At 31.4% G+C, this 24,157-nt stretch overlaps 4 protein-coding genes across 4 annotated transcripts; 2 read left to right on the top strand and 2 right to left on the bottom strand.

Moving 5' to 3' along the window:
* Positions 860-4,101, bottom strand: LOC105161891 (60S ribosomal protein L18a-like protein). Its single transcript, XM_011079741.2, has 6 exons — positions 3,861-4,101; positions 3,061-3,128; positions 2,140-2,253; positions 1,452-1,545; positions 1,260-1,377; positions 860-1,177 (listed from the first exon to the last, which is right to left on the bottom strand). The coding sequence occupies exons 2-6, from the start codon at positions 3,062-3,064 to the stop codon at positions 1,124-1,126; spliced, it is 384 nt and encodes a 127-aa protein (XP_011078043.1). The 5' UTR covers positions 3,065-3,128; positions 3,861-4,101; the 3' UTR covers positions 860-1,123.
* Positions 6,647-8,543, bottom strand: LOC105161890 (protein RETICULATA-RELATED 3, chloroplastic-like). Its single transcript, XM_011079740.2, has 2 exons — positions 8,450-8,543; positions 6,647-7,993 (listed from the first exon to the last, which is right to left on the bottom strand). The coding sequence occupies exon 2, from the start codon at positions 7,970-7,972 to the stop codon at positions 6,974-6,976; it is 999 nt and encodes a 332-aa protein (XP_011078042.1). The 5' UTR covers positions 7,973-7,993; positions 8,450-8,543; the 3' UTR covers positions 6,647-6,973.
* On the top strand, positions 13,266-16,496 carry LOC105161889 (pre-mRNA cleavage factor Im 25 kDa subunit 1). Its single transcript, XM_011079739.2, has 7 exons — positions 13,266-13,530; positions 13,640-13,685; positions 15,113-15,206; positions 15,314-15,387; positions 15,464-15,550; positions 15,632-15,742; positions 16,215-16,496. Exons 1-7 carry the CDS (start codon positions 13,349-13,351, stop codon positions 16,284-16,286), a joined length of 666 nt encoding a protein of 221 aa, XP_011078041.1. The 5' UTR covers positions 13,266-13,348; the 3' UTR covers positions 16,287-16,496.
* Positions 18,857-21,565, top strand: LOC105161888. The gene is made up of 6 exons (XM_011079738.2): positions 18,857-18,956; positions 20,027-20,321; positions 20,406-20,523; positions 20,607-20,891; positions 20,991-21,092; positions 21,177-21,565. The coding sequence occupies exons 2-6, from the start codon at positions 20,029-20,031 to the stop codon at positions 21,450-21,452; spliced, it is 1,074 nt and encodes a 357-aa protein (XP_011078040.1). The 5' UTR covers positions 18,857-18,956; positions 20,027-20,028; the 3' UTR covers positions 21,453-21,565.

Genomic DNA, 24,157 nt, shown 5'->3' with positions numbered 1-24,157 from the left:
TTCTGAAATAGAATGCAATCCAGATATTTCATGGCACCCACAAGACAACACTTGTGATGTTATCTGTGTTCTATATCCATATATCTATTATGATTTATTGTATTATGTTCTATTATACTATCATTTATTGTGTTATTATATTATCATTATCTATACTATATATAAAAGCAAAAGGATTTGTTGTTATTGTAAAAAGACATCGATATCCACATTTAAATAATATTTTTAATAATAAACACAAATTAGGTAAAAGAAATAGTCAACTTTTAGTAATTCTTTGTTGGGGATAATTAACTCTTTTAAAAATATAAAATTATACTTTTCTTTGAAAAAAAAAATTAAAGAATTACACTTGCACCCTGTTAAAATAATACTTTGTTACACCCAATCCGTTTTGTTAAAATTTGTATGAAAATGCTTATAGCAAATAAAAAAATATTCAATTTTACCCCTCATTTAACATTCCCATTTAATAATTTTGTACTTAGATGAAAAAAAAAATATAATTTTAATCTCACTCCATATATATGTGTAATATATTTATCCCTTAATATATATATATATATATATATATATGAAAATGTCATATGAAAGGGCAAAATTAAAAATTATGTAATTATTTTACTAATATCAGCATTTTCCGTCCAAATCCTAACCGAATGAGATCAAAATTTTTAAGTGTAATTTCAATGAAAGAAAATGTGATTTCACATTTTCAAGGGAGGTCTAAGTGAAATTAACCCTTCTTTATTGAACTCTACTATTGCTTTATTGAAATTTTCATTCTAGCACATTATTTAAACAATCCAGTCCTGCAACAACTGCTGCTCAAGTACAAGAAAATTAGTATAATGCTGTCTTTGTTTTAAACAGCTGAGGGTCAAATGAGCTCTTGATTTGTCTGTCAAATGAACATTGCAGTGGCTGCTTCTGTAAAGACAACAACTAAAATGGAACAGTGGTTTTGTCCCATATACAGGTGAATTAACAAACCTAATTTTCTTAGAAAACACTTTTTGCTTTCTCAATGAAAGATTCATATCAACATGTGTATGTAAAGTCAACAACTCTATATGGATGCTTGTAAATATCGTGGAAGCCCATGGAAGTAGTAAGATCAGAGCTAGAAAAGCAGAATCATGACTACGATTAACAATATAACAGAGAACCCCATAGCCTGCAAAAAAACAAAGCGGGATTCAGATGATTGTGGTGCATAACTCCATCACATTTGATAAAACTGGACAGGAACTACTCACAGCAATTGCAGAAGCAGCAAGTCCAGCTCGTTCCCTAGGATCCCTGCGGTAGTAATTCCCAAAGTACAAGATTGTAGCATAATACCACATAAGTGGGAACAAGAAACCTAACAGAAATCTGAAGAAAGGATGATGTTAATACAATATCAGTGAGAACCAGGAATATGCTGCATGTTGTATAGCTATACTTACGAGAACCATCCTATACCGCAACCAAAGCAAGGAAGAGGTTTGTCGTATAAGCCGAGTTGTGAGTCTTCTTCGTCTCTAATCAGAGTATACTTTCCTATAAGAATAAATTATAATACCTTGAGACTCTACATATAACAAAGAAAGGAAATGTTCACATAAATCATCGTTCCGATAAGCCATTTAGAGGTCTGTGAGAACCACGAGATGTATGAGGAGAATTGTTCATAATACACAAACAAATTTGAAACTGTCTTAGGTGGAACTCTATTGGAAAATTTCTAAGCTGTAAACAAAATTCAGAAAATTTGACCACAATTAGAGAAAGGAACAAGCAACTATAGACAGCATCTGAGTAATAGAATAGGGAGGAAATACAGATTCACCTATTTATTAGAGAAGATAGGTTTAGTAGCAAAGATTTGAAGAAAAATGGTATACAAATGCCCAATCCAGAATATAAAACCGGAGTTCTCACCATGCTACTGCTCATGCAGCGCATTCACTGAGGCCATGGATTGTCCAAAATAATAAAAACCAAATCGCATCAAGAAAGAACACTATATGAGAATGCGAAATAGACCACAGCTCAATTATTTTCTATGAGGAGGTGCATCAATAATTCAGTTAAAAATTACTCAAGAAACCCCTTTTTTACTATGTATTATGGAAAACCAAACACAATAACTACCTTTAGACACGGAATAGTTTCGAGCTGCTGGTCTCAAAAGATCAAGATGCTTATCTGATACTGATCTGACCAGTTCAAGAGCATTTCTACCCTCTCCCTCCTCGACCATAGCATCTGTAACACCAAGAAGTCCCAATTTATAGCATTAGGAGGCTTATTACTCTCTCAATTTTGTTTCTTGTTCCCCACTCGTTCTATATGAATAACTTATCTTCAAAAGAAAGCTGAGGTAGTATTCAAGAACATAGGTAACTTCCCAGTTGGAGTTTCCCAACCACCACTGAGCTAAATGCTGGTTCATTTGTCTTTGTAATTATAGAATGTCATTATATGTTACTTTTAAGTCTTCTAACGGAGCGATATGAGCTTATTGCATATCTGACAAATTTCATAATCACTAATGACGTGAAAAAGCTGCAAAACACTTCCATCACATGTTGCCTGTTGCCACTATTTATGTTTCAGTTTTCGACACATGAAACAAATTTGGGTGCATTATATAGGGAAAAAATTGAACAATGTGAATACCGGAGTTCAACTTAGATCAGAGGCTTCAGGTCTCAACACCATGTTGTTTTTTCCTGAGTAAAAGGATACTGAATAGGCATAACCAAGCAATCAACAATGACATCTAGCAGGACCTAGTGATTGCAACTTCTTCCGAACAATTTAAAGGTTTATGGGCTTCTACATTGACAAAACTAGTGAAGCAAAGCTTTTCTGAAATCATGTCTTTTTCCCTTTATGCTTTCGCATACCAAAGGTTTCAAGAAAATGTACTTATGAAAGAGAAGACATTACAGAATAATCAGATGTGAATATTGCAAATCATTAAATGCCAAAAAAGCTAATTCTCAAGTGTGAAAATGTACTTAATTAAAACAGAGTGACAAATAGAAAGATTAAGGTTATTACTCTTACCCATGGGTACTCCTTCCAAGGTTATTTATGATGTAGAAATCGTCCCCTCCACAGTCACTTTAGTGGACCTTTAACAAAATTAACAGGTCGTGTTTATCAGCATGTATCATTAATTCTTTTGATCACATTTTAACAAGATCGAAAGAAATACTTGACCAGCTAGGTGAAGTAAAATGCACTTAGAAAGGAACCCTGCAACTAACTTAAACTTAACCGAAGTGAAGCATTGAGCTGATCCTCTGTATAGAGAAGTTACATATCACAAAGATTGTACTCTATTTAAGGTAATAATGCTTCGGGACCAAAAGTACATTGTCGATACAGTTAATTGCCCACATATATCCTCCTCATACTGTACAAAATTATTCAAGACCTCCAATTCCAAATCTGACCTTAATCAAAATTCAGAACCCAGAAATTCAACAAGGAATAGTTTTACTTCAAACCATTGTTACCTTGTTGTTGGGGTGGGTGATCGAAGCAACTTGAAGAATATGATTCAACTGGAATTTTATATAAAAAAAGAAATCAACTCTGTATTGAATAGAGATCAACAGCACTAAAAATCTTCTGATCGTTATCCAACTAACACAGTCCACCAAAATAGAGTACCAAATCAAACTCGCAAAACTCCTACATACTGAAACCCTATTTGCCCTTATGCCCATCAACTCATCATCCTAAAAGAAACTCAATCGGTCCAAGGCATCAACAGAAAAGAAAAAAGCGAGACACCGATACAACTCAACGAACATAGCATAATCAGTGTAGAAAATTCAGAAAAACAATTAAAAACTTGCCTCGTATGATGGAGAAGTGGGAGCTGATTAACTTGGGAAAAAAATTTCAAGCTTTCCGCTCACAGTTTGAGATTGAAGAAGAAGAAACAGAAAAAGGGTAATCAATCTGTGTGAATTCAAGGCGAGGGCCTTGATTTACAAGAGAAGCAAAGGCTGCTTTCAACAATTACTCAATTCCACCCACTCTACGTCGGTTGACTCTCTCCACCCCTTTGTCATTTTCAACTCCTCACACCACTCTATCTATATTTATTCACTTCCTCCCTATTGCACTTCATTTTTCTTTTCTATTCCATCCTATTTTAACTCATTATTCCATAAATATTTTATTATATATTTTAAATAAAAAATTTAATATAATTAATTCAATTAAATAAAGATATTTCAATATTCAAATATCTTTTGAATTTCACTAAAAACTTTAACATTGCGAATAATATATTGTAAGAATAGTTTATGGATTAATTTATTATTTTCCTTTTCATTTTCCTACAGAACTATCAACTTTATCAATCGGTGCATTTTTGGTCTTTAGAGAAGTCGTCTACTATATTATTGGATCCATTGAAACAAAATAATAAAAAAAAAAAACTAAAAACAATTAGATTAAAATCAATACACTATTATGTAAATAAACTAATCCAAACACCTTATACGTCGATCACAAATTTTTGGTAACGAAAAATTGATTTTACTAATTAAGCAAGACGTTCGTTTGTTTTGGCCCTATTATTTCTATAAATGGATTAATTTTCAATATTTGGGATGAATTAAAAAAATTCAGTTGTCTAGACACGTATATTTATATGCCACTTTAAGAATATTGGTGACGGAGTTCAATTGATATATTTATTATATTTTGGGATGTAAAACACAACGATTTTTTTTAGATTTATCGTAATTATAATTACCTTCTCATTATTTGAAAAATTATAAATATTTTTTGGAATGAATAATCGTGTTACAAGTACCCTAAATGACAGTCTATTATATAGCGATAATTTTTCATTTTTAAAATAGAAAAAATATTTATAATTATGATAAATTTAAAAAAATAACTGTAATTTACCCTTTTTTTTTAATCGACATATTTAGAAAATAATATATTTTTTGGGGTAATCAATTGGTCAAATTTTATGGAGATTATTTTAGTGCCGGCAAGAACTCTCTTTTATCCCTTTCTTTAATTTGTTTAGCTTGTAATAGTAACCCTAATGAGTGTGATAGCTGCTGGCCAACAATTTTGTAATATTTTCCTTTTACAAGATTTCAGGGTAATTATCATTCAACGTCGTGATTAAGTGGTTAAGGTTGAATACTGTCGTATTTATGACATGGGTTCGAACTTTTACTAAAATATTTGATAGATTAAATGTACATTATATTCAGTGGATTGATTCCCACACACATCTTGTGGATTAATTCTTACGTGTTCGAATCATAAGTTTTCAGCAATAACAGATTAGTCAAGGGATTCTAATCGAGCATAAGACGCAAATGCAAATTTTATTTTCGGATACTAGAAAAACAATAGATTTAGAATAAACGGGTTATCAATAAAAAATGTGAACCATGCTAAAACACTTTTTAAACAAAGGGAGTTCGTGAAAAGAAGAATGTAAGAGTGCTCAAATCATCTGTCATTGTGGTCTGGTAGTTAAGGTCGGACGTCGCCACACCCACAATATGGGTTTAAATTCTTAGCAAGATATTTGGTTGGGATAGCTGTACGTCCTGACCTATGTATTGATTCCTACGTGGTTGGTCATTGATTCTTAATGACAGTAAATCAGCTACAGAAATCTGATCGAGACAGATAGTGCAAATACAGTCCTTCTCGACAGATTTGTGCAGATCCACCCCTACTTTCTCATTTTGGAACAAAGAAAATAGGAAAAAAAATATAATAGTAACAAATTCTCATCATTGAAGGAGATGAAAATTAAATTGTTATTAAAAATAATTTAACATCAGTTTCATTTTGTTATTAAAATTTTTTCAATATATATATATTGGAACAACGTTGTTAGGTTGGTGTTGTGAATTGTGATATTCCATGTCAGGTCTTTTCTTAATAAAAATATGGACAACTTTACCCATGTAGGGTTAGGCATTCGGCCAAACTCGTAGTCGGGTCAGGCCTCCCCCATTTAGCCCATGTCCTTCCCCTAAATCCAAATTTTACCTATTAAATTCATTACAATAAGGTTAAATTATAAAGTTAAATACAGTTACCACTCTTAAAACATTCATCAACGTCAATTACCTTAAAAGTATCGAAACCTTAAAAAAACAAAAATTAAAATGCCAAAATCATCATTTATTAAAACTTTGTCTGATTCTAATTTTACTTGTTCATCGAGCTGATTTTATTCTTATAATCCTAAAGTACTTGGGACTAATCTTATTTTAGTTTCACTTGATTTGTTTATAAAAATATTATTTATTCAATTATTTTATCAGTATATCTCTTTGTATATATTGTGATTATTATAGAAAAATTTAAAAATTGTTAATATCGTGGAAGTGTAATTTGAAGAATAAAATTTGTTTGCATTATTAATATAAAAGCATTTCTTTAAATTGATTTTCACATAATTAAAATGTTGATGAACTAGAATCGTAATTAATTAATTTAATTCGCGCATAGCATTTCTTTTCAAACTATTGAAAAGTGTTCTTTTTGGATGGACTTATGTTTCAGAAGTACTCCCCGACATGCGCATGATCATAATCACAAGCAGTTGATTGTATGAAGCAATCAATATTTACTTGAGGAGAATCAGTGAGAGTTAAAACTATCCAAGTTCTCATAACCATTTCTGCATCCCAATCCCTCAATTTACAAACAGAACCAAAATACATCAGACTAATTGTTAATCTAGCTCAACAAAAGCTCCCTCCCCTCAAGAGAAAACATGGAGGATGGGTTTTAGAAGACACTGAGTCTTGAATTGTTACACAGAAGCCGATTGTTTTCGTTGCAGAAAGCGTAGGACAAGAGAGAAGCAAACTAAACCTTATGCGCTAGGATGACGGATTGCTAGGAAGTAATCCGGCTTGTTTGCAAGTGCATGTGCTTTGCTCGCCAATTTTGCATTCTCTCTCACCGTTCAGCGCCCATCCTCAGCAACATTCGCCTTCCCTCCCTCAACAATTTGCGATCCCGTCAACCTAGCCAGAGTGACAAACGACATCCCTCCAAGGACGTTGTTCAAGCATCTCAAAATGATGACAGAGGTCTTGAAAACATATGGTGGAAGTCCCTTGGCGAGAAGATACTCAATGCCATTCAGAGATTGGTACCTCAAATTGCTGCTGATTCCCAGTTGGATTGCCCAAGTGACAGCGTTTAGAAGCGTAGGCGGAGGCTTGTTGGGCGTCTCAAAATCAGGATCCATCTTCTTCCTCATCATAATCAACCCGTTTGAAATGGCAGTCCCTACTAGTCCAGCTGCAAATCCAACAGCAGCGAATAGAGTGCCTTTATACACAAAAGTACCAAGCCTACTCAACATACTATATGGCCCCGGTTCAAACATATGGCTTGCAGGAGAATTCGCAAATATGGCCGGCAGAGTTTGGATTGAAGAAGATGAGGTGGGAGCCAAGATGTACATGAGCACGAAATTCAAAATAGCGCCAACAACAAGAGTCGAGAACACAAAGTCGAGCTCATTGAGACCAAAATTGGGCCGGGACACCATGTCTCCAAGAATACATGAGCCGAGGCCCACAATTTCTTCCATGAGAACTTTGAAAGGGAATTGTGGATCAGCAACAACCCTCGACCTCCAACCGTTTATAAGAGCCCCGATTGGTCCAAACCCATCCCCCGAAGGCCTAGATTCATCTGAGTCTCCTCCTCCACCACTCCACTCTCCACGGCCACCATTTCCACCACCATCCCCCTGCCCACCGCCACCACCAGCACAGGGGGTGTGTAATTTGGTTTGAAGATCAAAGTTCAACGGTTTCGTAATTTTACTGCATTGTGATGATGGGAAAGTGTTATTGCCTAATCCGAAACTAATACTTGTGTGGGGAGAGGTAAAGATAAGGCAATAATGAGCAGCAAGTGAAGGGCAACTAAGCTGAGCCATTGTAGCCATCTTCTTTCCCTGAGATAATCCCTACACAGTTCAAAAGATTACTTCTCCACCCAATGTAACTTCAAAAATAACCCAAACAAGCTGAAAAATCAACCCCCCAACCCCACCAATGTAACTCCAAAAATAACCCAAACAAGCTGAAAAATCCACACTCCCACCCCCCACCCCCAAAATCCCATACATACTTTCATGTGTGTGTGTGTGATAACTAAACGATTAAACCAAACGAAAATCTTGAACAAAAACAAGAAGCCTACCAAATCAAGAATCTGTAACTCCAAACACAACGTAAATTCAGGTAACAACAAGTTGGGATGGCAAAATTCTTCCATATACAACAATATTGCAACCTTATTCCACACAGAGAACCAGAAGAACAGAAGAAAACACGCAGTGAAGAATAGCTATAAAGACATCAAGAACGGCAATTTCCAGACAAAGAAATCATAGACAAATTCAGAGAGACAGAGAGAGAACCTGGGGCTACTATTGAAGGTGAGGCAGCTGCATCACTGACTCTTCCCAACAGAAATTCGAAGAAAGATGAAAAGGGCCTAATTTGTTAGTACAGGCGGGGACTATTCTTCGAATTGCAATATCAGGTCCCTACATCATGGGGTAAATTACACTTTTGGTACGTCAAAATTGATTTTCGCCCCTAATTTTTTTTTTTTCCAGATTTTGTTCTTTAATTTTAACTGATTGTTATGATTTTGTTCCAATGTTTAAAATTGGGTTTCAAGATGTTAAAAGAGTGGAAGTTGAATGGACCAAAATCATAACAATTAGTAAAAATTATGGACCAAAATCGTTTCTCAAAAATTTAAGGATCAAAATTGTAATAATTTGTGAAAATTATGGATTAAAAATTAAGGATCAAAATCAATTTAAGTATACGGACAAAATATTGATGTTGGGCTGCTCAATATAATAAATTTTTCATACTGTGACGATATAATATAACTAAATATTTAATTTTTTTAAAAAAGATTATTGGGTAAAAATAAAATACTAATAAAATAGTGAATGCAAAAATTATTAAAAAAGGGTTATGCTCATTTTTTCCCCTACGAGTTTGTAAGATTTTAAGTATTTTATTTTAAAATTTTATAAGTTCTTTAAAATAAAATTATTCATCACAAAATTTATAAACTGTCAAACATATTATAAAATATTTTAAAAAATTTATAAGTCGAGCATATATGGGTTCATAATTTGTTGAAGTGTTCTAAGTATGATTTGAGAATGTTATTGAATTTTAATATTGTTTGTGGTTAATTTAATTGTTTCATAAATGAATTTTAAATAATATAATTTCCTCAAATCTTAAAAGGGCTTCTTTCAATCTCTATATATAAATTTTTTAAAAAAAATTGAAAATTAGCCCCTTAAAGGCTTGATTGGCCTGGATTTGGACACCTGGCATCTATCTCTGTTTTAATTGGTTGTCATATCATTATCACATTTCCCCTATGCAAAACCAATGGTCCTCTTTTTCCGTAAATTACACTTTTGGCCTTCATACTTTGGCTAATACTAATTTTGGTTCTTAAATTTTTCGAAAAACACAATTTTAATTCCTAATTTTTATAAATTATTATTATATTTGTTGAATTTTTAAAATTTTGAAGTTTATACTAACGGAGTTAATCGTCTATGTTGCGTAAGATATGTATAATTCGTGTATTTTGTGTATGTCTTATTATTTTTGTATGTTATCCTATATATCGAAATGGACAACTATCTTCACTTTTCTCCTTCCATATAAAGAGGTATATCTTCACTTTTATAAGAGTAATTTAGTCAAAATAAATTTATTTGACCAGTAATAAGCCAATAGAATATCGATTGGTGGTGCATATGAATTTTTATTTAATTTTTTTATTAGTATCAATAATTTTCATAAAAATTTTGATAAATGGGAAATTTATATGTTCGATGGAAATTGACGTTAGAGATAGATGTAATTTCTCAAACTATATAAAATTTATGTATAATTTAACAAATACGAGGAGATGACGGCGTAATTATTCGTAAAGAAAAAGGAATAAATTATCCAACAAAGATTTTATGTAGCACCCCCTACTCGCTACATCTAATTATCACTATTTCACCCTTTTTTTTTTTTAATTAGAACTCATTCTATAAGTATTTCTCTTTCAACCCGTAAAATAATTTCTATTTTATCAATATATATATATATATCACAAAAGATAATGGATACCACCAAAAGTTTATATTACCCACACTAGATGTCTTCGTGTACATAACCTCAAGGAAAATAGTATCACAATTTTAACCATAACCTGATAAAAGGCCAAAATATTTAACAACCAAACCGCCCAAAACTCTGACTTCAGATATCACGGTTGATCCACCTAATAAAGATGACGGCACTGCTCAAAGTCCAATGTGGCTAGTCAATGTGATTTATCTCCTGAAAAGTACGTGGCAAGGAATGAGCTGCCTACTCAATAAGTATAGCCAATCAGTTTATATATATACACAGGCAACAATTCACGTACATGCAGTTACATTGACTAACAGTCATTAGTCATAAAGCAACATCAGATATAAGCAGTAATACATACTCACAACTGTAAATCAATCCACGATATAATATCTGACATTATCGTTTATTGGCTAAGGGCCTACTTACTCTAATTGGAGTACATCAGTCAATGGTTTCGTCAGCCATCATCATATCATATACAGCACATGATACCCGTTGTGTGATATCCCCATATTTTTTTACTCCAGCTGTGTAGCAATATCAGCACAGGACATCACAACAAATATTGTATCCCCACACCACCCTAGTGTGTAGCTAACAGCACAGAATATTCCCCGCTGCTCGGAATACCCCGATACCCTACGCACCATGGTACCTAGCTCAATTCATATATTTTCAATATCACATTATCATAAACCATTGACTGTGTTCCCAGCTAAGTAAGTATCATCTTTTATTTCAATTCACGATCATTATTCTTTTCTTTATAATAATTACTTCTTCAATAATAGCTCCTAGTTTGATTTCATACGATAATCAGTTATACGATCACGTAATCATACCACCCTCACGTCCAACCATTACAAACACATATGATACATATAACAATTCCACCGATATTAGGGTAATCTAACAAATAATCCACAACTAATTATATAAGCAATCAATATACGAAAGTCACGTATAATAATATAAAGCCAAGTCCACGATTGCATCCAAGAAACCAATATAAATAATATATACAATACTATACATATAGATATATATATATATATAAATCCAATTAGCTATACTTACCTTAAATTCTCAAAATGCTTTGATTTCACGAGGGATTGCTCAACCCTCTATTTTGTCGTCACACCCTATAATAGAATATTATACGTATGATTAATATATATAGAATATCATAAACTCTAAATAAAATATTATATAATGTTCGTTCATTTTCTACCAATCTTTTAGTATTCCACTTATATTAAAGTCCAAACCCCTGTTCCATTTTATTTTAGATAACTATACTTTCTAAACTTCTCGAACATATGTTTAATTTATCGACTAATTCATAAGAATTTATTTAATCAAATACCTTATATATTTATAACTATCATTTTAATAACATCCGCAAATTATATTACCATTGAAACCTCATTTTCCCCCTTAAATAACATAATATTTCTTAAATATAATTTTCGAAACATTTCTATGAATTTTCTACCAATTTATCGTTGCTATATAATTTAATTAAGCAATAATACATAGAATTACATATTTGGTTAATCATTCCGATGGAATTGTGTGAATTAGCTCTAATAATAATTAAATATAACAAATCTAATAATTTAATTAACCAACTATATTTTTATATCAAATGTAATATTTAATTTGATACTAATTTAAATAGTCAAAATCATAAAGTACTCCGATTAAATAGTATATTGCTCAATATAAATTATATTTAATAAAAAAACTAATTAAATAATATAAATATATAAATTAATAAAAATTAAAATAAAAATCTTACTTGGTCGCAGACTGCTAAAACTCCAACAGAAGAATTGCAATTGAAAGTGAAATTTTGATTCAATATATATATACAGTAAAACCTCTATAAATTAATAACCTTGGGACCATGAAATTTTATTAATTTAGAGAGATATTAAATTATCGATAAATTAATATTTTATTAATTAAAAGAGAGACTTTTTAAATTCAGCAAATTTAGTACATATGTATTGAAAATAAATAAATTCATATATGTTTCATTGATTATATTCATGCAACAATGAACTATTATATTCATAGACACATGTATCAATTCATTGGAATTACTTAAATATACATGTTTATATTAATTCATTGCACTTAAATAACTATTATAACCAATTAAATATATTCATGCATGATGAATGAAACATATACTACATAAATCTCAATATGATAATAAAATAGTTCATAACACCCAACCATGTCTTCTCATCTAAAAGGCATCGCAAAATCATCCATGAATGATCAAATGCGTAAAGCATTACAGATTTCATATTTTAGTAAATTATCATAATATTTATAATTGTAATATTTATGAATTATTAATTTAGAGTTTTAATGGGACCTAATATTTATAAAGGAATTTTCTGAAAAATTATTATTTTATTATCTTATCGAATTTGATGATTTTTTACAAAGGCCCAAGTCGGGACCGGAGGATTTTATTATTTTAGAGAGTTTATTAATTTATAGAGTATTAATTTATAGAGGTTTTACTGTATATATAGGGGTTGGGCGGTGGGTGATGGCCCACCCCCCTAATTCATTTTCCTTTCTCTTTTTTTCTTTTCTTTTTTATAAATTTAATTTAAACTTTTTCTAAAATACCCATTATGTCCTTCCTAATTTTCTTAATTAATATAATTTGCTCCCAAATATTATTACAAACTCCAATTTAATCCGTTGAAGTTTTATTATATTCCAAATTTAATTTATAATTTATTTATTAATTAAATTTAAATTTCTAATAATTATCAATTAATCTCTCAATTACGTGAAAAATTTCTACGAATATCACCATTTTAATTAACTTATTACATCCAAAATTAAATAAATTAAAATAGCAAGAAATTGTACGGACTAAGCCATGTGTCCTAAAGATAGTAGTGAGCACCAAATACCTCTAGAACAATTCGTCGTCGCTCTTTGACGATAAAGAAAAGCGTCATTCTCTCTATCCACGTCTGCCGATTTCACTGTTCACAGCCTCCAAATCTTTCTGGAGTAGACACGTTGTTTCTTTTCCCAACCCCACTTTCCCCCGGCTTTTTATTTGTGCTCTGCTCTGCTCTGTTCTTCTCCTCCTCCAGTGTTCATCTATGTTCCCGCAAATGGATGATGCGAACGCAGTTACGGAGAATGGAAATTCCCATCCGACTAGTCTCAGTGACTCCAGTGTCTTGGATGTCTACCCGCTCAGCTGTTACTACTTCGGCTCCAGGGAATCGGTGCCTTTCAAGAACGAGACTGTTGCTGATCGTGTGCTACGGATGAAAGCTAAGTATGTGTGAATCTTGTGTTTGGAGTAAGTGGGGTTTTGTTCTTTGTGTGTAGGTTTCATTTTATGTCGGGATTTGTTTTAGGTTTTGTTTTTCTTTTTTGGGTTTCAGTTATGATGCGTATGGAATGAGGAACTGCGTGGCTGCTGTAATCGTGGTCAGTTTGCTCGTTTCTTGCTATTGTTATTATTGTTCTGTGGATCAATGATTATCTGATTTTTACGTTTTGATGAGCAAAGAATTGTGTTGTTGATTCATCTGTTCTCAGTAAAAGGTCATGATATCGTCGTTAAATAGTTTTTGATTTACTATTCAAGTGTGGTCATCTTCGAAGCTGGGATTCAATAGCGTAAAATTGTGCTCAAGCTGCATAATCCTATTGACTTGGTTAGTTGCGAAGATGAGTGCAAAGAGGTCTTGATTGTGACTGTGGCATTCTTGGATTTTTGCTATTAGCAGATGCTTTTGGAATTTCTGACTTACTGATATCGTAAGTGCGATTATGCCCTCTGTCTGTACTGGTGGTAGCGGATAAGGTTGGCTTCACATAATATGTGGCTTCTCTTGGACTCTTGGGTTCTGGTCATTGCACTTGCACTTTGCCGTGACTTTTATATAGTGGAGTGTATAAGAGATGTGCTCATGGCCATTCATATTACAGGGCATTGTGTATATGTATGTGCCATTTCAAACACAGGCCTCTGTTAGTTGATGGTTCTTCGCTAAAAGTACATTCTTTGTGGGCTTATTGATTGGAGCCAGGCTTCGGGAAGTAGACAACCGACAGATAATTTGACCTTTGGCTTCTTTGTTTCTTTTGTACTAGACAACCAAGTTAAAACACTTGTTGGCACCTGCAAAGGGATGGAGCTGTATTTTATGATGATGTCAGGGAGATTGATCAGGGAATTTTGTATTAGATTTGAGCGTGTTACGGTTGAGCGATTGCACGATGATAGTCACATTTTAGTCATTTTACAGATTTTTCACGATTGCAACTTAAATTGAGTGTAAAGTCCAATCCATGGTTCTGATTACACAATGACAAGATTAATGAGTCCGTTTGTTTGTTCTGATTTCATTGAGGGAAGCAAATTGGTTTTCACTTACTTGACTTGTAGCATTTGCAAAGATAGCTTCCATTTCTGTTTTAACTATTTAGCATTTTCTATTTGCTTGGTTATCCATATACCTCATGCTTATGTACTATCCCATGTACTTGAAGTTGGAGAAATCACTACCTTCTGTAAATCTTTAAGTGTTTCTATCAAAAGGATCTAAAGAATGTATGCTTATTTCAAATATATCACCTGAATATCAAAATTAAATTCATGGCTAGTTCACTTCTTGTCTTCAAATAGACCTCCATTTTGCTATGCCCATTTCAACTGTGCTAAGCATTTATGCATCAATATCTGTGAACTTCACCTGACATATGAGGAGTGGTCCTTTTTCGTTTTTTAGTTGCTATGTGAATCCAATAGATCGCGGTGGCATGGCTTACATTTTGCTTAAGAAAGAACTTAACTAGAATTTTCCCAATGTTTTTTGAGTAAGTAGGTGATCTAAAACTAGTTGTTACAGGTGGAGTTATTCAAACACCCCCATCTCTTGTTGCTGCAAGTGCAGAATTCCATATACAAACTTCCTGGTGGTCGCTTACGGCCTGGTGAATCAGGTGAGGCACTATAGTGAGAGTCCTTGTATCAAATTGGAATAAATACTTCAAATTAATAAGGAACCTTGGCAGTGTTCAAAAAGATTAGCTTTCTTGTTATGCTTCAGATATTGAGTGCTTAAAACGCAAGCTCTCGAGCAAGTTATCTGCTGGTGAAGATGGTCGTGGTCCTGAATGGGAGGTATGTGGGTTCTTAATGTGACAAATGGTGTTTAATTGCTGAAACTTGCTCAACTTTTATGTTTCCTAGTATCCAGGTTGGAGAATGTCTTGGAATCTGGTGGAGGCCTGGCTTTGAAACTCTACTTTATCCATATCTGCCACCAAACACAAGGAGACCTAAAGTGATTTCTTGTATCATATTTGCTCTTTTACATTTTGCCCGCTGCCTGTAGTTTTTGACTCCATAATGTTTATCTTTTCAGGAATGCATCAAACTCTTTCTTGTCAAGCTACCAACAAGTAGGAGATTTATTGTACCCAAGAACTTCAGGCTGCTTGCTGTTCCACTTTGCCAACTTCACGACAATGATGAGGTAACGACCGTCATTGGATGGGTAGCTATTTCTTGAAAAGATTCATTTCCGTGCAAAACGTGAGGGGAAAAAAATCATAGAAATGGGACACGACTCAACATATAGTTGTATCCGTTGTCTTTTAGAAAATAAATATAATGACGACCGGTGATGTAACATGTTCTTTTAGGATTTAGGGTAGGTGGGACAGAGTCGATATTCCAAAATTTTGGAAATTCTAAGGTTTAAAGTCAATTGTAGGTGCGAAATTGATGAAAAGTAAATTTACGAAAAAAAATTTCTGGGTATGACAAACTAACATATATTTTAAAGAAAAATTTCTCAAACACAAGCACCAACCCAATCCCAGGCTGAAGTGGTGTTCTTGTCTTGCCTTGTTCTGATTAGAATCCAATCTACTTCAAACTCAGATGAGATTATTTATTTCCTTGGCCATATACTTTAACACATCCCAATTACTGTGTTTCTGCAGACTTATGGCCCCATAATATCTGGAGTTCCTCAGCTGCTCTCAAAATTCTCCTTTAACTTTGTAGAGCCATGAAGGGCAACTTGATTTGGATTTGGAAGGGCCTTTGATATTAGTATAAGGGCAAACTGCTGTAAATATGAGAGTTTCATTGAGATTAAAAATGTGTTTGTTGTAAATTTAACTTTGGAGTGAATTTTCATACACAGTGTTGTAATGTTATTTGGATGTGAACTTCCCAGTTTTGCCTTTTTACTAATAGAATATAATATATCTTATTACTTTTTACTATCTCTCAAATTTGAATCAGTTACACAATACGTGTCATTCACTTATTGATTTTACTTATTATGTGATACGTAGTAATTGGATGGTGTTTGCAAATGTTAAAAATAAGCGGATAACAACTTGTTCTTGAAAATTATTTTAGAATAATGTTATTTCTTTTATAATTTTTATTTTAAAATTATTTAAATTGAATTGATTTAAAATAAAAATTATAAGCAATTTTCTATCCATTTTTGTAAGTTAATTTCTAAAACATGCTAACTTTAATTTTTTTTTTTTTTTTTTTTGTTTTCAATTCTCAAATACTCTGAAGTTTATGAATTATTTCCACAATAAAAAAAAAATTATTGCAAACATCCTAAGGCTCAACCCTATTCTTTATATATTTTTTTGGAAACATTTAATGTTGTGTTATTGGGTAGATAAAATGTAGTTATGATGTTTGGATCCATAATATTTAACTCTTTAAAATTGTTACAAAAATCCATATTGAAAAGTGTTTCAAATTTTAAAATTCATATATTGTATTATTGTTCTTTTAATTTTGAACTAATTTCTTGTAGCCCTATGATAAATTTTAAATTTAATTATTTGAAATTCTTCATATGTATATATTATTATAACATTTGCAAAAGATTCAAAATAAAAAGGTGTTCAAAGTTTTAGTTTTGTGTGACTGTAGTTTAATGATTAGAGTGTGATTTTCAATTATTACAATTTAAATTCTTTGGGCTTCTAATAGAAATTTAAATGCAAAATTATCAAAATATTATATAAAGTCATTAAATATAAAGATTTTAGTTGATCAGTTAATTTCATAGAGTTTTAAATAATTAAGTGGGCAAAAATTATAAATGTTTTTGTATAAACTTAAGAAAAAATCTAAGTTTATTACCAAAGTGTGCAACTATGATCATGCCAATTTATCATCGCAACTTTACGAAATTTTGCAACTATATTTCAACCAAATATTTTGTCCAAAAAACATCACATGTGATGCACGTGTGATATTTAAGATTATGTGATGTGATATTTTCCACAAATGTACAATATGTGATGTTTTTCAATAAAAAATTAATTATATATAATAAAGTGCAAATTTCACAAATTTGAAATTGTAAGTTGACACAAAAAAGAATTTAAATGCCAAAAGTAAAAACGAGCATAATTTAAGGTTAATTTTCTTTTCTTTCTTCATTGTTTTTTTATAGTTTTAATATATTTTATTTATTTAAATAAATAAAATTATCTTTAAAAAAATAAAAAATAAATCGAACAATGTAAGTATTGATTGTAGAAAAAAACACAAACAAAAGCGAGTTACATTCCCTTCCCTTAAGATATGGGATTTCATGTGGTTTGAGAAATTACATCTATCACCCATAAGCTTGATTTCGTTTAACAAATAAGTATATACTTTAGTCAAAATTCATTGAATTTGTTGATTAATACCAAAAAACTGAATAAAAATTGATATTTACACGCAAATTGACTTATTGCAGGTCAAATAGTTTTTTTTCGTCGAACCTACCTTTATAATGGTGAAAATATACATCTTTATATGCATTAATGTGTAAAAACGTATGAAGATAATTTGAAAAAAAAAAAGGCTTATATGACTTGTAATAAATAAATAATAAATCGATTGGGGTAAATATATTTTTTTCTTAATATCAATAAATTCGGTGGATTTTAACTAGAATATGGATTTATTTATTAGACGTAAGCAAACTTCAAGGGCGCTAGATATAATTTTTTAAATTACAGAAAATTTATATTAAATTAAACCAAATTTTAAAAGAGAAAAAGTGCAATTATCCCTAAATAAAAAATAAAGAAACAAATAGCTGAAAGACAAAATATTTTGATAAAATAACTGTATTAAAACTACTAATTTGAGGGGAAAAAATGAAATTAAATAAAAAATTTGGCTCCACGCTGTACCCCATAATACCTCTCTTTCTTTTTAGTTTATTTTAAGGTAAATTTGCTTTTAGTCCCTATTCTTTGAATTAAAATTAATTTTGGTCTCCAAATTTTTCATGGAATGTTTTTAATCTATAGTTTTTTTTTTTATAAATTATCATAATTTTTGGTTTTTGAAATTTTTAAACGACAATTTTGATCCTTAATTTTCACAAATAATTACAATTTCGATACATCTGACTTCCTCTCTCGTAAGATCTTTAGCACCAAATTTAATAATTGGATTAAAATCATAAAAATTTATAGAAATTAGAAACTAAAATTTTATTAAAAATTTAGGGACTAAAATTAATTTTGACCCAAATTATAAGGACGCAAAGTATAATTTCCCCTTTGTTTTACATACCCTAATTTTCTCTGTTCCTCTCTCTCTCTCTCTCTCTCTCTCTCTCCTCTCTTTTCCCCTCCCCCTTTCCCTCTCCTTCCGCCGCCCCCTCTCTCTTCTTTTTTCCGGCGGCCTCGTCACTGCCTGTAAGTTTTTCTTCCTCTTTTTTGTTTTGGGGCTTTTGGGTGTGTTTGATAGTCTCTGTTCTTATCGTGTACATTACATTTCGCATGCTGAAATTTTTAAGATTTATTATGATTGAGTTACTGTTTGTAATGCATAGTTTGCATTTGTGAATTTGCTGCTGCTGTTGGTTTTGGAAAGAAGAGGCGATCAAAACTCATCAGCTGTTGACTTGGGTGTTTGTTCACTTAAAATTTAAGGTAAATTGCATCAAACATTCCTAAAATTTGATATAATTACGAGTATCTTATCTTGCTTGAAAAATTGCCAGACGATTGATAAAATCATGTAATTTCTTGAATGGGGCCTGAAATGATCCATTTACGTAAAATACTTAAAATTATATTTCATAGTCCCAAGAACATTTTGATCTATTTACTAAAATAAAATAGATAGAAACCCACGGCGACTAATAAAATTGGCTGGTTGTTGGTGACTCTTTAAACTAAGAAGTGCACAATTTCCCAAATAAAGAAGGGTATTTATGGTTATGTCAAATTTTAGGGAAGCTGGATGTAATCTATCCTAAAACTTGTTGTTAATTGCTAATGTTTGGCATAAAGATGTAAATATTGTAGCAGAAGTTGGACCTTTTTGTCAAGGATGTGATCATGTATATGCCTACAATTTAGTATATGGGTCTCTCTTATTTGTTTATTTTTTCCATGATAAGAATGTGTTTGATATAATGAGGTGAATGGGGATGATAATAGTATTGATGAGGTTGGATGAGCGATGTTGATAATGATTGTAGATTAGGATTTACCGTAGGATCTTATTATAATAGTAATTTTAACTTAGTTAATTCTCATATTAAAGGTTTCAGTTAAACTAATTTAATTGAGTTATTTTAAATTTACTTTAGTTTTACTTATGAGTTTAAAACTAAACTAATTTAACTTAGCTAACTCTCAATTTAAAAGTTTTATTAAATCAATTTAACTAAGTTATTTAAACTTACTTTAGTTTTACTTGATGAGTTTAAAACTAAGCTAATGTAACTTATATTTTCTCTTTTGATATGTTTATGTAGATATGACACGAGGAGAATCTAATGGAGGTAGGGATCATAGAGCTACTACACCATCATCCACCCCACCATCTACTCCACCTTCTCCTGAAACTCGAGAGTTACCTTCCTCATCCCCAACTCTACCCCATTTTCATGTGAAGACGGGAAACACATGTATAAATCCATCACCATCACTTACAATATCCTCATCAACAACAGCAACACCACCCCCATCTGCATCAGTGCCTAAAGTTGCATCTGATAATGTCAATTCAATGACAAGTTCATCTGATTTCATTACTCCGGAGTCTATTGCGTAAGATAATTTAAAATGTTGTATTGGTTATAAAATGTTGTATTGTAATTTACCCTTATTAATAATCTTTCTGTTACTTTATAGGAATAATGATGTTCAGAAGGTCATTAAGGACATTATTGCAGGCTACTATCCAGGGGCATGGCCTTGTTTAAAAAAAGTTCCACAAGAGACTAAGGACTTGTGGTTTCAAAAATTTAGCGTAAGATTTAAATTTTTAATTCTTAGTTTATTTATTTATCAATTAATTATCATGTTATGAAATTGATGTATTACATCTTGCAGACATACTACACGTGGAATCCAATGGATGCATTCCAAATCCGCAAGAATTTCTATTTTAGAGCTGGGAAATGGCTCAGGGAGGTGATGGGACGATGTAGGAGATTAAAGAAGAAAACTGATTGGATGTCCAAGGAAGTTTGGGAGGGGCTGCAGTGTGAGTGGGCTGATGAGAAATTTCAAGCCATCTCACAAGTTAATAAGACGAACCGCCTAACAAACGTTATATCGGCATCTACTGTGTATCAAGACGGTTCTGCTTCCCTTTCAAACCACAAACGGAAGTTGGTAAGATATAAATATTTTTTCTGGTTTTCTAGATTATAGTTGATTTTCTTACTCAAAATTAATATTAATATTTAATCTTTTTTTTATAAATTTTATTAGGCGGAGTCGCTCGATCACCCGTCTTCACTTATTGAGGAGTCGGAGAAATGTTGCAAAACGGAAGAAGACAATTGGACTTGCTCGAAAGCAGATGATGCAGTGGTAAGTTTATATTATTTAAATGAAATCAAAGTAAATAAAATTATCTCAAGTTATTTACTTATTATGTTTTTCTTAATTGTATAGGAAAAATTTCGAAAGTTGAGTGATGATAGGAACATTACTTCTCAAGGTCTACCCGAGTCATCATTGAGCACCTCTGTTAATGATCAACAATTATGGTTACAGAATCAAATTAATGAGATTCTTCGTGAAAATAGGATCATGCGTCGTGACATGAAGCGCATAAATAAACAGATGCAACAGCTAGTAAGCCTAATGTCGGATAAATTTGGCATTGCACTAAAAGAAATTATGAGTGCATCAGAACATAGCTCTAGTGACAATAATTCGCCATCTTGATATGACCAACTATCTCCAGAAGATTGTGAAAATGATGTTGACCCCTATTTAAATGTAGATATTCTAAAATTTACATTTTTATTTTGTGGATATGCATCAAATTATCGTTGTTATATTTGTTTTCGGTTAAATGTTTTGTTATATTTCAAATTGTATAAGTTATGTGGCAAACCAAATATAAATATTTTTCAATGTTAAATTGCAAGTTTTGAAATATAAACTGTTGTAAAAGTAAAATTATAAAATTTCTAGTAAAAAATTGCATATTGTACTGAAAAAATTTCGTGGCAAAATTTGCAATGGGTAGCTGTTGCAACAATACATTGTAATTCTGTAATGACTTTCGTTGTCAACACAATAGATTTTATAATGAAATTGTCACAAACTTTGCCACATAAATATTTAAAATGTTGCAGCAGAAATGTGGTTGTAAGTTTTTGTTGCAAAAATTTGCTACAAATTATTTATGAAAAGTTGGTAGGAAATATAAAAGTTCTTTGTTATGCAATTTTCGTGGAAAAATTTTGCGGTTTTCCCAAAATTCATTCCAACTACAGCATTAGTACTATAGTTGCCCAAAAATTTTCCATTGCAAAATTCAGTGGCAAATGAGTTTTGCTGCCGATTTTATATGAAATCTGTCGCAATGAGGCAATTTTTTTGTAACGATACCCTATGTGATCATATGATATAGATAGATTAATTTATAAATTATTGACCAATTAGGTATTTAAAAGTTTTAAATTTAAGTTATTCGTACAATTTTATATTTATATAGAAAAAACAGTCCTCCCGGCCTTGGTGTAGGTAGCTAACTACTTTAAAAGATAATAACAGATCGAACAAATAAATCAAAATTTAGAACTTGTGATATTTTATGACATTTGTTGAAATATTTAAATAACTCAAAATTTCAAAAGATCAAAAAATTAGGTGGAAATTAATTAATTTAATTAACTCCGAACGTGATCTTTCTATAAATAGTTGCATAAATTTGTTACTTTAAATTTATACTATTTATTACATGTGAGAACTACTAATTTTGGTCATGGAAATGTATACTTAATAAAATACTCTAGATACGTTCAAATATACTTATTTATTTTCACAATATATCATATATTTAATTATCATTTTTCTATTAACTTTGTTCTATTTATGTACATTTTTAATTAAATAATTTAATAAGTAGTTTTGATATATTATCTTCTTTCTCTTAAACAAATGTAATGAATCATATATAAAAAAAAAAAAAAAATTATACTGTCTTCTCCTGATGGATAATTACACATGAATTATGATGTTTTTAGACTTTTATACATAATTGTTATTTAAAAATTTACAAATACCAAGACTTGTTACTTAATTTTCCTTCCCTTTGCCTTTTCACAATTCTCATTATTTTTCTAAGCGTAAAGTCAAAGAGTTGTAAAATCCAAGAAAGATGATGGAAGTAAAAAGAGACAAAGGGATCGGAGAGAAGCTGCCGTGAAGCCTTCATTAGTTTTTAGGTCCCAATTGCCGGCTTGATATTGTCTACATAATACATTTGGCATACGGTTCTACTATACATATTATATATGTATAATATTTAGAATTTAGTTTTTGATATTGTTTAAAAATTTTACAAGCCAAAAATTTAAAACTTGGAATCAATCGTTCAAGCAATAAATAATTTTTTTTCTTTTCGATAATGGTAAATTTCATTAAGTAAAGAAAAATTATAGAGCGTACAAATTAAATAGCAATTTAAGTAGCCATGATATCCATCATACTCTATACAAGGCGATAGTACTAATGCTATGAAGAAGTTCGGTACTAAGTATGCGGAGTCTAAGCTCATAAAAAATAACCCGAGCAAGAGACATTGCATCGCGAACCAGCTGTTGATACCTTCGTCGATTCCGATCTTGCCGAACGTGATACACAAGGGACGCCAAAAGATTACCATAGGCAGCATTGATAACATGTTTCCCCCTCCATTTTCGTGCAGCAATTAATACATCAATGGTAATGGTCCATCTTCTAGTGGTCCAAGAGAAACAGACTTCACGTCGCAACAGTTGAAAACACTGTCTAGCATAATAGCAATAAAAAAATAGGTGCTGGTGAGTCTCAACTGTGTCACTAGAACATAATACACACTCACCATGGAAGCAATAAATAATTTGGTGCAGCCACATTGGGGAATTGCTCTTTCAATCTTCAATCCCTAACTTTTCGGTGCAATAATGCTGAATTTGTGGTTGTAGAGATACGGAGAGGATTCTGAGCAAATTTTTGGATACTCCAAAAATATATTCAATGTTGTATCTGTATTTGAGAAGTACCCAATATTGTGGAAATAATTTTATATGAAAATCAAACATTACATCCACCTCTTTCAAAATTTAATATAATTATAATTTTTTTTTAAAAATTATAAATACACTCATAATTTTAATATTCGTTTAACGACGTGTTTATTCTATTAGTCCCTTAAACTTTCATTCAATTTTTAGAGTTGATTAATCAAAATACTATTTTGGATTATAAATTATAATTTTTTATATTTCTTAGAATATTTTAAAATATTCTTATAGACTAAAATGTACTGTGGACTATTTATTTTACCTACCCTTATTTTTTTAATAATCGTTCAGATATTTTTTTTTTTAAAATAAAAGTTCAGCAAAAGTAATGCAATAATTTTCACCTCACTGTTT

Source organism: Sesamum indicum, linkage group LG5 (assembly GCF_000512975.1).
Source record: "Sesamum indicum cultivar Zhongzhi No. 13 linkage group LG5, S_indicum_v1.0, whole genome shotgun sequence".
Lineage (NCBI taxonomy): Eukaryota > Viridiplantae > Streptophyta > Magnoliopsida > Lamiales > Pedaliaceae > Sesamum > Sesamum indicum.
The sequence above is the reverse complement of the archived record's forward strand: the minus strand, read 5'-3'. Positions and strand labels throughout refer to the sequence as shown.

Excerpts from the sequence above, each read along its gene's own strand:
- LOC105161888 (XM_011079738.2), top strand. The coding sequence starts at position 20,029 with ATGACACGAGGAGAATCTAATGGAGGTAGGGATCATAGAGCTACTACA. Across the intron at positions 20,524-20,606 it reads TGTGGTTTCAAAAATTTAGC|ACATACTACACGTGGAATCC; the intron begins GTAAGATTTAAA and ends TACATCTTGCAG. Across the intron at positions 20,892-20,990 it reads CAAACCACAAACGGAAGTTG|GCGGAGTCGCTCGATCACCC; the intron begins GTAAGATATAAA and ends AAATTTTATTAG.
- LOC105161889 (XM_011079739.2), top strand. The coding sequence starts at position 13,349 with ATGTTCCCGCAAATGGATGATGCGAACGCAGTTACGGAGAATGGAAAT. Across the intron at positions 15,388-15,463 it reads GTCGTGGTCCTGAATGGGAG|GTTGGAGAATGTCTTGGAAT; the intron begins GTATGTGGGTTC and ends CCTAGTATCCAG. Across the intron at positions 15,551-15,631 it reads CAAACACAAGGAGACCTAAA|GAATGCATCAAACTCTTTCT; the intron begins GTGATTTCTTGT and ends TTATCTTTTCAG.
- LOC105161891 (XM_011079741.2), bottom strand. Across the intron at positions 1,378-1,451 it reads TGCGGTATAGGATGGTTCTC|ATTTCTGTTAGGTTTCTTGT; the intron begins GTAAGTATAGCT and ends TCCTTTCTTCAG. Across the intron at positions 1,178-1,259 it reads TTGCTGCTTCTGCAATTGCT|GCTATGGGGTTCTCTGTTAT; the intron begins GTGAGTAGTTCC and ends GTTTTTTTGCAG.
- LOC105161890 (XM_011079740.2), bottom strand. The coding sequence starts at position 7,972 with ATGGCTACAATGGCTCAGCTTAGTTGCCCTTCACTTGCTGCTCATTAT.